Source organism: Coregonus clupeaformis, chromosome 14 (genome assembly GCF_020615455.1).
Source record: "Coregonus clupeaformis isolate EN_2021a chromosome 14, ASM2061545v1, whole genome shotgun sequence".
In the NCBI taxonomy this organism is placed as follows: Eukaryota; Metazoa; Chordata; class Actinopteri; order Salmoniformes; family Salmonidae; genus Coregonus; species Coregonus clupeaformis.
Window position 1 is genome coordinate 12,268,613 of NC_059205.1, and position 14,911 is coordinate 12,283,523.

At 44.1% G+C, this 14,911-nt stretch overlaps 2 protein-coding genes across 3 annotated transcripts; both read left to right on the top strand.

Annotated features, from left to right (window-relative positions):
- The first annotated feature begins 285 nt into the window (after positions 1-285).
- LOC121580770 (pyroglutamyl-peptidase 1) lies at positions 286-3,482 on the top strand. The gene is made up of 5 exons (XM_041895795.2): positions 286-720; positions 1,623-1,675; positions 2,247-2,363; positions 2,555-2,787; positions 3,118-3,482. Exons 1-5 carry the CDS (start codon positions 687-689, stop codon positions 3,341-3,343), a joined length of 663 nt encoding a protein of 220 aa, XP_041751729.1. The 5' UTR covers positions 286-686; the 3' UTR covers positions 3,344-3,482.
- Positions 3,483-5,195: 1,713 nt separating this feature from the next.
- Positions 5,196-14,911, top strand: LOC121580771 (regulator of nonsense transcripts 1). 2 transcript variants are annotated; one of them, XM_041895796.2, is made up of 23 exons: positions 5,196-5,543; positions 6,118-6,254; positions 6,380-6,469; positions 6,628-6,795; positions 6,983-7,163; positions 7,504-7,665; positions 7,788-7,875; positions 8,133-8,231; positions 8,446-8,554; positions 8,662-8,821; positions 8,923-9,041; positions 9,154-9,318; positions 9,595-9,709; positions 9,840-9,983; positions 10,324-10,537; positions 11,280-11,397; positions 11,536-11,692; positions 11,980-12,122; positions 12,398-12,572; positions 12,755-12,836; positions 12,923-13,323; positions 13,431-13,550; positions 13,730-14,911. In XM_041895796.2, exons 1-22 carry the CDS (start codon positions 5,376-5,378, stop codon positions 13,545-13,547), a joined length of 3,312 nt encoding a protein of 1,103 aa, XP_041751730.2. In that variant the 5' UTR covers positions 5,196-5,375; the 3' UTR covers positions 13,548-13,550; positions 13,730-14,911. The 2 variants fall into 2 exon arrangements, with proteins under 2 accessions (XP_041751730.2, XP_041751732.2); XM_041895798.2 differs by having other exon boundaries at positions 7,788-7,872.

Consider the following 14,911-nt stretch of genomic DNA (forward strand, 5'->3'; position numbering starts at 1 on the left):
AAATGAATGGTGAAAAAACGATTGGAACCATTTCCCTGTTTGACCGCTAGTCTTTATGGGTATTACGACTCATACTGTCGACTATTGAGGACATGTATTTCCACTGGGCTATCTTGTCAATATAATAGCATTTGGCAGAGCAAAACTGATTGATCCTGGTCAACAGCATCAATATAACAGAGATTTGCTTCCATCCCTCAACTTGGCCTCGAACCAGGAACCCTCAAAACACATTGATATCAGTCACCCACGAAGCATAGCTATCTATCGTTCCACAAAAGCCACCGCCCGTACAGGGTTAACGTAAACAACTACTTCAGTCTCAGAGCGAGTGACGTCGCCGATTAAACGCTACTAGCGCGCACAGCTAACTAGCTAGACATTTCACATCGGTTATAATATGTCATTTCAACAAAAGGTTAAGCCAAATTGGACAAGTTAATGAGCTCATGCGCTATGTGGGGAGCATGAATTCCATTGCAGTAGATGGTGATAGGTGGCTGGATGTTGAGGTATAGACTAGTGTTGTCAACAGCGTAGAAGGACCGGAAAAAACCGAGAACGCTCGCTCGAGCTCTTGCAAAAATAATGAATAGATAGCGGAAGAGAATCGAGGAAGAATTCTCAACTCATCAGGTTTTTAAAAGAGTAGATTACATTCTTGTTGAATTTACTATAACTCACAAATGATGTCGACTAAAAGGACGGTAATAGTGACAGGTAAGTGATTTATGTACCCTATACTATCTTATAGTTTGCTGACAGTTCTCTATAAACTGTTGATTAAAATGAGTTGCCTGACTATTAAAGCTTGGAATGACTTGTATATTGTGTCATCTTGAAAACGACATTGTTCCTCAACTACTGTACAACTACTGACAGTCTACTGTACAGTATTATGCATCTTCATCTTACATTCACAAAGCCTGTCTGTCAGGTTGAAATGTGTGAATTGTAATGGTGAGGCAGAGGAGCAAACCAACCTATGACAGACAGATCAAGGCAGAGGCGACAATGTAACGTTAGCCATTTATGGATCGTTGTAGCCATTCAGCCATTTATAGATACATTTTTGCCTTGTCGTGATACTATTGCGATATTATTGTGAATGATGCTGGCTACATTCGTGTTGACAAGAAGCATATTCTTAGCCTACTCTTCTCCGATATAATTTAAATGGAAATTGTAGTATAGTGTCATCTCATCTATAAAACCCATGCATTCACTGGCATATATTGTGTTACAATTGACTGTACGTGTCAGCTGTTGTAATAGGTCATATTTAACTTGATATAACCTTTAGACTTCGAATTAAGATAATAATAATATGCCATTTAGCAGACGCTTTTATCCAAAGCGACTTACAGTCATGCGTGCATACATTTTTGTGTATGGGTGGTCCCGGGGATTGAACCCACTACCTTGGCGTTACAAGCGCCGTGCTCGCCGTGCTCTACCAGCTGAGCTACAGAGGACCAAGATTATTGTGACTTTCATTTAGATAGGCCTAGAGTGATAAGCAGCTATAAAAAATAGTTTTTATTCTTCGTGTACATTGGTGTATACTGGTGTTACTAGGTGAGGACTTAAAAGACTATCAATATCATCTATATTTTTTTAAGGGTTTGAACCTTTTGGCGATCACACCGTGAATGCTAGCTGGGTGGCAGTGCAGGTAAGTGAGTTTGTTGCGTGTTCTGTATGGTGCATTATTAAGAGGTCTCTTCTTATTGGTAACACCTTACATTGATTTCCACATGAGTAGTAACACAAAATTGTATCACATTTAAGAATAATTACTTTATTGCATAGTAGAGCCTAATGGATATTAGCGTTTCCTGTTAATACACAAGTGGATATTAGCGTTTCATGTTAATACACAAGTGGATATTAGCGTTTCATGTTAATACACAAGTCGAAATTAGCGTTTCATGTTAATACACAAGTGGATATTAGCGTTTCATGTTAATACACAAGTGGAATAAGGAATGGTCTGCTTTAGCACTTCTGTCATAACAGCAAATGCTTAATTACTTAACAATGAATAAGTAATCACTTTTCACTATTTAACAATGTATGAATACAATGTTGTTACTATAGTAATTAGTGTTATCACAACAGGTGTAAAAGCAACCGGTTTTTACAATCATGAGGCACAACAAATATCTCAAATGGAACAATAAAGCTTTATCGAATTAAATAGGGTTTGTTGTTCCTTACACACTTCCTGTTTCCTCTGTGTACAGGAACTGGAGCGGTTGGGCTTGGGTCAGAGTGTGGATCTATATGTCTGTGAGGTGCCAGTGGAGTACCAGGCAGTTCAGAGTCTACTGCCATTGCTATGGAAACAGCATCAGCCACAGGTAGCCACAGGAAATCACAGCAAATGTCAAGTGTTGTTCCTCACAGTATATTTTTTTACTGCATGGTTAAAGGCATTAGTAATAGTGTTCGGCAGGTGAACCCTTAATGACATGATGTAGAGTCTTTATTGGTATAACTCATTTAACGGTGGCTACATTTAATACACATCCTCTTCTCCATGGGTCAACAGTTGGTGGTCCATGTCGGGGTCTCTGGGATAGCCACCACGGTCACCCTGGAGAAATGTGGCCACAACCACGGCTACAAGCGGGTGGACAACTGCAGCTTCTGTCCAGACTCTCAGTGCTGCATGGACGGTGGTCCTGACTGCATCGATTCAGTCATAGACATGGACCTGGTCTGCAAGAGGGTCAACTCCTCAAGGCTGGGCGTGGCAGTGTCAGTATCAAAGGACGCAGGCCGGTGAGTGCCGTGCTCGACTCTACTCTCATTCAACCTGTCACATGCCACTATTTTTGATCTCATAGTTTTTCAATGAAACTACATTAAAGGGATAGTTCACCCAAATTACAAATGTATCCTATCTATGAACGTCAAAATCTTTAATTGTAGCATACTTTATAGGTATTGATAAGATAGTGTTATATAATAATGTGGGTGATCTATCCCTTTGTAATCTGAAGTTGCCGCTTCAGAAATCCCATTTACCTAAATGGCAAATCCATTGATTCTGATAAAAGCGAATGTCTTCTGTTGTCTCTTTAACCCTAACTTAACCTTTGTCCCGGTCAGATACCTGTGTGACTACACCTACTACACGTCGCTGTACCTGGGGAAGGGCAGGTCAGCGTTTGTGCACGTTCCTCCTCTGGAGAAGCCCTACAGTGCCCAGGACCTAGGCAGAGCCTTGCAGGCCGTAGTGGGGGAGATGCTGGAGCTTGTGGGTCAAGCTGAGGATGATGACCACCACCACGACCACCACCACTGCAGCCACCAGCACCATCAGCACGCTCACTAAAGAAGGACTTCTGGTGACCTCTGTCCTCAACTCACTGCTCCTGTCCCCAATTGACAGATAAAGCACTTAAAGCTGGAATCCGTAATTGAAACAATAACAAAACAGAGACCCAGCCTCTGTTTTGGTAAAAAGCTGAGGGATGGGCCTGAAGAAATGTAACCACTTTCAAATTCATAGACAGAGCTATATTCAAGGACCATCCATGATATAGTTTTAACCATGTTTTGAGGCTATACAGAGTTTGTTTACATTTAGTTTGTTTACAAACATTGGAGTACAATAAGCTTATATTTTGGGTTCTGATGGGGTATGAAAGTTGAACTAAGCTCATGAGGCATTTATAAGTTATATTCTTCAAGAATCAATGGTAATATAGCATTAATTTATAAGTCCCGAAATGGATGTAGCAACTAAGGATTCTAGATTTAAGGACAGATAACGCTGATAGCCCTCTCTTTAGTCATTACAATGAGCCCATCCTCCTATAGCTCCTCCCACCAGCCTCCTCTGGTATCCACATATAGTATATCTATGGCTCTGGGTATGGATATTTGACTGTATTTCACAAAGCGACTGTAATGGTCCAATGAACGGTGCTGTAGATGAGAGAATCATCTTTGTATATCCAGTGTGCACTGGTGTGCTTTTAAGCCACATCCTCCTGACAACTGTATGACTGGCTATTTTAAATAGTTCCCTTTTTAGTTCCTTATTCCCCTCACTAATCACTCTCGCTTTGACATAATGGTTAATGTAGCGTGCCATTTCTTGTATCATCTCTAAACATGTGTTTAATATTTGTTGTGAAATTGTACAATATCTGTATATTGTATAGTGTACAATATAAGGACGCAACAATATGTTTTCTTTGATTAATATACTTCAATCATGTGTTATTATCTCAGGTAATTTTTTGCATATACAATCAATATTTGTAATGTGATGAATAATGATATGAAAATGTTTATTTTGTCTTCGGTATCAGTATTCTCTACTTAAGCAATAAGGCCCGAGGAGGTGTGGTATATGGCCAATATACCATGGCTAAGGACTGTTCTTAAGCACGACGCAATGTGGAGTGCCTGGACCCAGCCCTTAGCCTTGGTAAATTGGCCATATACCACAAACCCCCAAGGTGCCTTATTGCTATTATAAACTGGTTACCAACGTAATTAGAGCAGTAAAAATAAATGTTTTGTCATACCCGTGGTATACGGTCTGATGTACCACGGCTGTCAGCCAATCAGCATTCAGGGCTTGAACCACCCAGTTTATAATTCAGAATATGGAACAGGTCTAATGCTGTGATTAAACCACTTAAAGAAAAATGTGCCAATAAGCTTAATCCAGACCAAGTAAAATAACTATTGGTATACCTATAGTAGGCTACTGTATGTGCTCTTCTTCCTATGAATTCATCATTTACATCTATTGCAATTGGAAAGCATTCGATTGAACTTCATCTTACTTACATAATATTATCAGGAAAGAGTAAGCATTTGCGAGACGTCAGTTAGCCCAGCGGTTAAGAGAGTTTGGTTAATAACCAAAAGGTTGCTGGTTTGATACCTTGAGCCAACTAGGTAAAACATCTATCGGTGTGACCCTTGAACAAGGCATTTAATCCTAACTTCTCCGGTAAGTCTCTCTGGATAATAGCATATGCTAAATGACCGTTCATGATAAACAAATTCTGACTGTAGGCCTAATCAAGGATTGTGAAAAATATTCACCTTATGTGTAAACGTCATGCCATGGACACTCTTTGAATGTGGTTCTGGCTAGAAGGGATCCAGCTTTTGTCAAATTTAACGACCTTTTATGTGTTCTATGCATTTTGTGCGGTGTGCAAGGTGTTACGTCATTACTTCGAGTGGGAGTTGAGGCTAACGAGGCCGTGTGTTCTCAGTTTATTCATGTACTTAGGTTTTTCGATATTTGTTCGTTTAATTTTGGCAGGAATATCTACACATTGCTGCGTTAGCTATCGAATTTAAAATAGAATTCTGAAATATCACTGTTGGTGTAGAAAATGAGTGTTGAGGCGTACGGGCCGAGCTCGCAGACTCTCACGTTCCTGGACACGGAGGAAGCGGAGTTGCTTGGAGCGGATACCCAGGGTTCGGAGTATGAGTTCACGGATTTTACTCTGCCGAGCCAGACTCAAACAGGCCAAACGCAGAGTCAGTTGGACAACCAGGTTCGTGTAATTTTTGTTGCCTGTTTGGTTTCAAACTAGCGAGTAAAAACTCGCTAACAAGCTATAGGGTATTGTAAATACGGAACCTTGTAGGTAGCTAGCTAGCCAGCCAGCGTGCTAACTAGTTTAGCAGAAGGAACTATGTAAGCACAGCTAGCACGCTAGTAGCTGTATAGTTACAAAGAAAACACATGCATCTGTCCCAGAGGCCACGCAGCTGGCTAACCAGTTAGCTTAGCTAGCATGTTTACATATAATTTAGCAGTTAGCATGAGCTAATCTGCATGTACTCGTTGTGGGATGGACACCAGGAGTGTCAATCAGCCTGTCATTTTCTTGATAACGCCATGGCACTGAGTGTAGCATTCTTAAATTCATTATCTGCCTGCTTTACATAGCAGGTATGCTAGCTAGCTGCTGTGAGCTTGCTACAAGTACATTTGATAGTAAATTAGTTAGCTAGCTGTCAAATGCACTTGTAGTTAAAACATTTTTTATCTGTGGTGTCCATTTCCAGGTTATTGACATTATTTTGCCCGCAGCTATTGTCTTGACATTTCCATGTTTTCTCCAGGCGAATGGGCCTGATGGAGTTCTGCAGAATGGGGATGACCCTGTTGTGAAAGCAAGTCAACTTCTTGCAGAGTTGAACTTTGAAGAAGATGAGGAAGACAGCTATTATACTAAAGACCTCCCAGTTCATGCATGCAGGTAATGTTCATAAATAGATTTGATGCATCGTATAGTGCTGTCTTGCAGATTTTTAAAGAAAAAATAGTTTTCCTACCCATAAAGATTTGAGAGTTGTGACATTATCCTTGTTTTGCTTCCCCCAGTTACTGTGGCATTCACGATCCTGCTTGCGTGGTGTATTGCAACACCAGCAAGAAGTGGTTTTGCAATGGACGTGGCAATACGTCTGGCAGGTAAGTTTCAAAGACCAACCAACCCGCTCCTGTCTGTTGTGTAGCTTAAATGTCTACGTGGTAGACTATACACACACATAAAGAGGCACATGTAGACTTGGAGTCCCAAAGGACATTTTATAAATGTTGATACATCTTTTCATATTCTTCTCTCTCAGCCACATTGTGAACCACCTGGTCAGAGCCAAGTCCAAGGAGGTGACTCTGCACAAGGACGGTCCTCTGGGGGAGACGGTGCTGGAGTGCTACAACTGTGGCTGTCGCAACGTCTTCCTCCTGGGCTTCATCCCTGCCAAGGCAGACTCTGTGGTGGTACTGCTTTGCAGGTAAAGCAGATCTATGGTGTTTACTAACCTTCGTTGTACCATTCTGTTTCACAATGATCCGATATCATATTTCTCTAAATGTTCTTGGCCCTTTTTAGACCCATAATCCAATTGCTCTTATCATTGAATCAAAGGGATTTTGTAGTAGAGTGCGTTAATGGACGTATTGTTTGTTTTGGTAATGCAGGCAGCCATGTGCCAGTCAGAGCAGTCTGAAGGACATCAACTGGGACAGCTCCCAGTGGCAGCCGCTGATCCAGGACCGCTGCTTCCTGTCCTGGCTGGTTAAGATCCCCTCAGAGCAGGAGCAGCTCCGGGCCCGCCAGATCACCGCCCAGCAGATAAACAAGCTGGAGGAGCTCTGGAAGGTTCATAAGCTACCTTAGTTACCTTATGGTCCTGTGTGGCTCAATTGATAGAGCATGGTGCTAGCAACTCCAGGGCTGTGGGTTCGATTCCCACGGGGGACTAGTACGTGAAAATATATGCACTCACTACTGTAAGTGGCTCTGGATAAGAGCGTCTGCTAAATGACTTAAATGTACATTTAGCATGAGTTAACCCAGCAGCTTACTGTAGGCCAGTGGCCTTTTACTTTGGTCGTGTAGAGCTACTGGCTTTTATTTTGGAATTTTAAATCTCAAACGGAGTAAGCAGCACTCTCTTTATCTATGGCTGTTGTTTGACTGTCTGTCTGGGTGTCTTCAGGAAAACCCCACAGCCACTCTGGAGGACCTGGAGAAGCCCGGCGTGGACGAGGAGCCTCAGCACGTGTTGCTGCGCTATGAGGATGCCTACCAGTACCAGAACATCTTTGGCCCCCTGGTCAAACTGGAGGCCGACTACGATAAGAAACTCAAAGAGTCCCAGGTAAGTTCCGCTGTTTTCTGCTGGAGTGTTCAGGCTAGCTCCTCATGCTTTTGGATGTGAAGGTAAAGGCAGTTTTGTTTTAAATGGTAAATTAATTGCTGTCTTGTCTGTTTGTTTCACAGACCCAAGACAATATAACTGTCAGGTGGGACTTGGGACTCAATAAAAAGCGGATTGCTTATTTCAGCCTTCCCAAGACGGACTCAGGTGGTAATTCATTTTTTGTTCATCAACGTCACAAAGTGTCCACGAGTGGTCCATGTCCATTCCATTCCGGCCACAACCTCCCTCGCATTCTCACTGACGAGCATGCCGGAGTGTCTTATAGTCTGAGTCTGAATGTGTACGATTATGTGTTTGTATGACTAATGTCCTAAAATCTTAAAATTCTAAATTGTGCCTTTCATCAGCTAATTCCCTTGCCCTCGCTTTCCTTCTTTTTTCTACTATTCACTGTGTTTCTGTAGACATGCGCCTGATGCAGGGTGATGAGATTTGCCTGAGGTATAAGGGAGACCTTGCCCCACTCTGGAAAGGCATTGGACATGTCATCAAAGTCCCAGACAGTATCTTTTCTGTTGTTTTTTAATCGTTATGCTCTTATTTTATATTACCGTTTACTCTTCAGTTACTCATTTTATTCAAATTCAAACATTTGATTGGAAATGATTGTCTCTCTGTTTGACTTTGTCCTTTCAGTAGCACCCCAATATCTCTGCATTAGTCTCTGGAAGGAATAGGTGTTTTGTTTGTGTGTAGTCCTTAATCCTGTGACAATAGACTATGGTGATGAGATAGCCATTGAGCTGAGGAGCAGTGCTGGGGCTCCCGTGGAAGTACCACATAACTTCCAGGTTGACTTTGTGTGGAAATCCACCTCCTTTGACCGGTAGGAACCTTCTGACACCAATCGATATGAAACGCAACAAATGGGTTGAGCTCGGTTTGCTTGGCAATGGACTTCACTATTACACACTGTTTCAAACTTTCCTCCAGGATGCAGAGTGCCCTGAAGACCTTTGCCGTGGATGAGACCTCTGTGTCCGGGTACATCTACCACAAGCTGCTGGGTCACGAGGTGGAGGACGTGGTCATCAAGTGTCAGCTGCCCAAACGCTTCACCGCCCAGGGCTTGCCTGACCTCAACCACTCACAGGTGGGTGTTACCAAATGCAGAAGCTATGAGTAGATTTGAGTTATCCCATCTAAAACTATATTTGCTGAATGTTTGGCATTTTAAAATGTGTCATCACAAAGGTGTATGCTGTGAAGACTGTGCTGCAGCGTCCTCTCAGTCTCATCCAGGGGCCCCCTGGCACTGGGAAAACTGTCACCTCCGCCACTGTAGTGTATCACCTGGCCAGACAGGGCAACGGGTAAGATGTGCTCACTTAATAGGGGACACCATATACAGATTTTCTAAATTCACCAACCTAAAGGTTTATAAGCACTTTGTCCATCCCTAACACTAGTTGTGTGTGTCCTCAGGCCTGTGCTGGTGTGCGCTCCCAGTAACATTGCGGTAGACCAGCTGACTGAGAAGATCCACATGTCAGGTCTGAAAGTGGTGAGGCTGTCTGCCAAGAGCAGAGAGGCCATCGACTCCCCTGTGTCCTTCCTGGCTCTGCACAACCAGATCCGCAACATGGACAGGTAACCTGGGACTGCTATCGAGAGAGGAACGGTGTCTTTATCTTATCAGGTGTCCCGCTATCTCAGTAGACAAATGATCGATTCCACTTGAGAACTTGGCTATGGGCAATGAGAGTTGCCTCAGTTTGAAAGCATAGATCCTCAGTTCATGTTCAGAGGCCTTTCCTCTGTCTTGCAGCTTTTCTGAACCTGAACCTTCATCATAGGCTACATCATTTCTCCACACTAAAGAGTACTGGTTTGTCAGTTTGTGTTTTTTGTTGTATCTGTGTGCAGTATACCAGAGCTTCAGAAGCTCCAGCAGCTGAAGGACGAGACTGGGGAGCTGTCCTCCTCTGATGAGAAGCGCTACAGGGCCCTGAAGCGCACCGCCGAGAGGGAACTACTCATGGTAACACCTGTCCCTATTCCACACTCTCCCTTAAAACAAAGTCCTAAAAATGACATAATTCCACTGTAAATAAATGTCTACTTCCTCAAGTTGATTATCACTGACCACGTCTCCCATCTCTGCTCCACAGAATGCTGACGTGATCTGCTGTACCTGTGTGGGGGCAGGAGACCCCCGCCTGGCCAAGATGCAGTTCCGCTCAATCCTCATCGATGAGAGCACCCAGGCCACTGAGCCAGAGTGTATGGTGCCTGTCATACTGGGGGCCAAGCAGGTACGTCTCAGGGCAATCTCTAAGAAAAATGATGTCCAGTCAGTTAGCTCCATGACAGGTCCCAACTTCTCCCTCTTTCTCGTACAGAATGTTTATCAAAGGTTGTTGCTGAGGGAAAAGTGCAGTTACATTTATCACCTTGCTCCGGATGTCTGTGCTTGGTTGAATTTGACGTTGTTGCAAGAGCAGAACACTGAGACAGGGGCTAAGTTCTCTGAGATGTGATATGCAAACACTACACCCAATGCTAGTTTCCACACCACACAACATTGGATTTGAATTGGAATGGCCTTTCTATTCATACTAAATCTATGATTTCTCTCTGTTTGTTTCTTTCCAGCTGATCCTGGTGGGAGACCACTGCCAGCTGGGTCCAGTAGTGATGTGTAAAAAGGCAGCCAAGGCAGGCCTGTCCCAGTCCCTGTTTGAGCGTCTGGTGGTGCTGGGCATCAGGCCCATCCGTCTGCAGGTGCAGTACCGTATGCACCCGGCCCTCAGCGCCTTCCCCTCCAACATCTTCTATGAGGGCTCCCTGCAGAACGGAGTCACCGCAGGTAAGTCAGTGAGGCATGGAAGTCGGGGTCAGTGTGTAGACGGGTTGGTTGTTTACCAACAAAACCGACACGTGCGCAACTATGGGGCAGAACAGACTGAGTTGGCTTAGATTGTTGACAACATGTAAACTATATTCAGTTTTCAAATGTTTAATGAAAACATAAATACATTTGCACAATGAGGACTTGTTGTCGCTCAAATACATCGTTACAGTTGCTGGATAGCTAGCTAGTGAATTTGAGCCATATTAGCATAGACATGACATGAGTCAAGACATGGTATCAATAACAAGATACAACGAGCTGACACGAGCCAACTATGATTTACAACATGGCAGCTTCTAGTCATTATTGCAAGCGATCTAACCGTTCAAAATCATAACACCACACTTACTACGCGCATCATTTTTGGAACGTTGTCAACCAACCCGTCTATAGAACCTTCATAAACACAGGTGAGGGTGAGCTTGCCCTGCTGATGTGCTTGGCCAGCAAGAGGGGAATGGACTCCCTGTTGTGTACAAACTGGTTGGGAAGTTTAGATAGTCCGTCTCGAAGGACAAAGAAAACAAAACAATCATGTATTTCCTTATAACAGCCAGATTTACTCAGTTTTCACCAAGTTTCAAACACCCAAAACAAAGGTAAAACATGACATTGGCTTCATTTATACTTAAATCTGGATTAACCTTAATGTACATTTTACTAACTCCCTTTCCCCATTTCTATTTTATTTACACAGCTGACCGCATCAAGAAAGGCTTTGACTTCCAGTGGCCACAGCCAGACAAGCCCATGTTCTTCTACGTGACCCTGGGCCAGGAGGAAATCGCAAGCTCTGGAACCTCCTATCTAAACAGGTATTTGACAAACTAAAGCATTTGTCATGTCATTTCAGTGCTTTCGTACACTGACCAAACGGACAGACTCCAGTCATAAAAAGGGCATATTTTGCTTGTTTCGTGAATTTGCTTTCTTCTCTCTCTCCCGCTGTACAGGACTGAGGCTTCCAACGTGGAGAAGATCACCACCAGGCTGCTGAAGGCTGGGGCCAAGCCTGACCAGATAGGGATCATCACCCCCTACGAGGGCCAGCGGTCCTACCTGGTGCAGTACATGCAGTTTAGTGGCTCCCTCCACACCAAGCTCTACCAGGTACAACACACAGGCTTGGATGTAAAATGTGTGATCAATCTGGTCCGCTGCGGCACTCAAGTCTGTCAGTCATATTCTCACTGTAATGTAGCAGGTTTTAAAGATAATTATAGCTTGTAATGTGAGTCCATAAATATAAATAAACCAGTTTACATTGGTTTAGTAATGTGCTCATGGAATCATTCATCCATTCGAATGTTTTAAGTGAAGGCCAGATGATGACTGGAATGGTGCATACGTCTATGTTAGCTTATCTAATTGCTTTCCTGTTTCTTGGCTGTCCTTAGGAGGTGGAGATAGCCAGCGTTGATGCGTTCCAGGGCAGAGAGAAGGACTTCATCATCCTGTCCTGTGTCAGAGCCAACGAGCACCAGGGCATCGGCTTCCTCAACGACCCGCGCCGTCTCAACGTGGCTCTCACCAGGGCCAGGTAAACAACACCTGGACCATTCTCTTTGTCTCCTGATGCTCAACAGATAATGAGAAAAATCGTAGCATTATCCTGTCTTTCAAGTTTTGCAAGACTTTGAATATTTGTCTTTGGAATTATGTCAACGTTTTGCTGTGAGGATTTAGAAGTTATCATTACTCGGGCAGTAACAAAGTACTGTCACACTGCAAAGAGTAATTATTTACGTCATATTATTTTCTGTATCTGTGAAGGAAGTGTTTGAATGGAAGTGTGTCCTATCTGTGTGTGTGTAGGTATGGGGTTATCATTGTGGGCAACCCCAAAGCCCTGTCCAAGCAGCCTCTGTGGAACCACCTGCTCAACTACTACAAGGAGCAGAAGGTTCTGGTGGAGGGACCCCTCAACAACCTGAGAGAGAGCCTCATGCAGTTCAGCAAGCCCCGCAAGCTAGTCAACGCCATCAACCCTGTGAGTCTCGCCCACCCCTTAAACACGTGTGTTGGATTATGTACATGTTTATGTGGTGTTTTACTTTCATGATTTACTTTGGCTGTAGACAGTACACCATTGTTAAAAGAACATGGGCTACTGTGTGTGTGTTACAGTTTACAGACTTACTGAAATGTTTGTTCTATGTGTGGGTTCTTCAGGGGGGCCGTTTCATGAGCACAGCCATGTATGATGCCAGAGAGGCTCTTATTCCTGGATCTGTGTATGACCGCAGCAACACTGGTGAGAGATGACGTCAAACTGTAAACTTGTGTGTCTCTGTACCTGTTTTGCCGTTGTTCAATATGGTCTCTTTGTTTTCCTTCTAGGACGTACATCCAACATGTACTTCCAGACCCACGACCAGATCGGCATGATTGGCCCGGGCCCCATGGCCTCCATGAACATCCCCATCCCCTTCAACCTGGTCATGCCTCCCATGCCCCCGCCAGGCTACCTGGGCCAGGTCAACGGCCCCCAAGCAGGCCGTGGTGGAGGTATGAAGGGTAAGGCAGGCGGCGGAGGGGCGCGAGGTGGGCGCCAGAGGAGCCGTGGCATGGGGAACCACGGCGGGGGCAGCGTGCATCAGGGCCTCATGAGTGGCAGCCAGGCCAGCCAGGACCTGGGCTCCCAGCCCTTCTCCCAGGGACCACTCACCCAGGGCTACATCACCATGAGCCAGCCCTCCCAGATGAGCCAGCCTGGCCTCTCCCAGCCTGAACTCTCTCAGGTAAGGCAGCAGAACGTTTCCATTGGTGTCTTATAGCAGACGTTCTTGGTCTGACATAGACATGTACATGCAGGCTAAAAGCTTCTCCGTTGCTGTTTTTCTTACAGGACAGCTACCTTGGCGATGAGTTCAAGTCCCAGATTGACGTGGCCCTCTCCCAAGACTCCACCTACCAAGGGGAAAGAGCCTATCAACATGGTGTGACTGGACTGTCCCAGTACTAGAGTGTAAGAGACTACATTTGAACGTTTTGCTCTATATTCTATGAGCTAAGCCAACAGTTACTGTAAGATGTGTTGTTTAGTAATATCATAATATCAGGTGGAGTAAATAGGATACCAGAAGCTGTTTTAGATCTACTCTTTGTCAGGGTATAAAAGTAATCTTTGTTTTATTTGACTCTTAGGTTGTGGGAAAAGGAGCTAAGCCTGTGCTGAGCTTAGTTCGTCGGCATTTTAATCTGGGTAATATTTAAAAAAAGAACAAACATGGATACCCGTTTTCCACTGCTACAACTGAAGCACCACTGTGTGAAAGCAACAGGAAAGAGACCGAGAGAAACCAACCAATCACAAGAGTGAGAGCAAAATGGGGGTAGAGCTGGACAGACGAGAGAGGAGGAGGGAGAGAGAAGGCGCTGCTCGCACACTGAGAAAAGGAGAAGCAGCATACGCCCGGGTAGCACCGTCGGAGCGACGAGCCCTTCGATGATGAGTCGAGGGGTGAAAGGTCGTGGATCCTCATTGGGGACACAGGAGTCACATCCCTGCCACCTCTCCTCCACACCAAAAGTTTGTTGGCTGAGGACATTGTTCTCGGAGCAGAGAGACTGAGAAGAGGAGTTCTCACACCCCTCCAACCTCACTCTACAAAACCGCCTCCTGCCAGACAGAGAGGGAAAGAAGGGGAGGAAACTCTTGAAGCAGTCAGTCGATTTGGGAAAAATTCTAACCTCAAAGTTGATCCGTGCTCATGCTCTGCATTTGAACATGTTTGAGAGAAAGAAGGAGAGAGGGTTTGGGCAGACCAAAAGTGGTCTTGTTGAATGTCTCAAACGGAATCAAATGGTGCAGGAGCCGGAAGAATACTGACCATTCATCTTTTTCAACTTTGAGTTGGAAAGTTTTCTACATGAGGTCTGTTGTCGCAGATGTTCTGAAACGGAAAGCTGGTGAATTTCACTGGCTTTCCGCTCTGGTCTTTCTGAAGGAAAGTGGTGGAATGGCTCTTGAAACAATTAAAGGAAAACATTATTGTCTCGAGATCTGAAGTGGTGGACTTGAAAGATCTGTAGTTTGCGAGACAAGTTAGAGTTTTTTTCTTAAGTCTATCTTTCTGTAGTAGAGTAAAAAGAACACCATAACCAACTTATTGTAATCACTTGCTCTTTAAAATGACCTCCAAATTATTAGTTTAAAAATAATCACAGCTCCACATATATGTAATGCCACAAAGAAAGCACTTGTAGAACGCACTTATCTTTTGCATGGCTACATGGCTAATTCATTAATCCACAGTAAGCAGGGAGGTTTTCCTTAGAGCTCCAAGTTTAAACATGAAATGATGTATTAAATCATGTTTTCCTTTA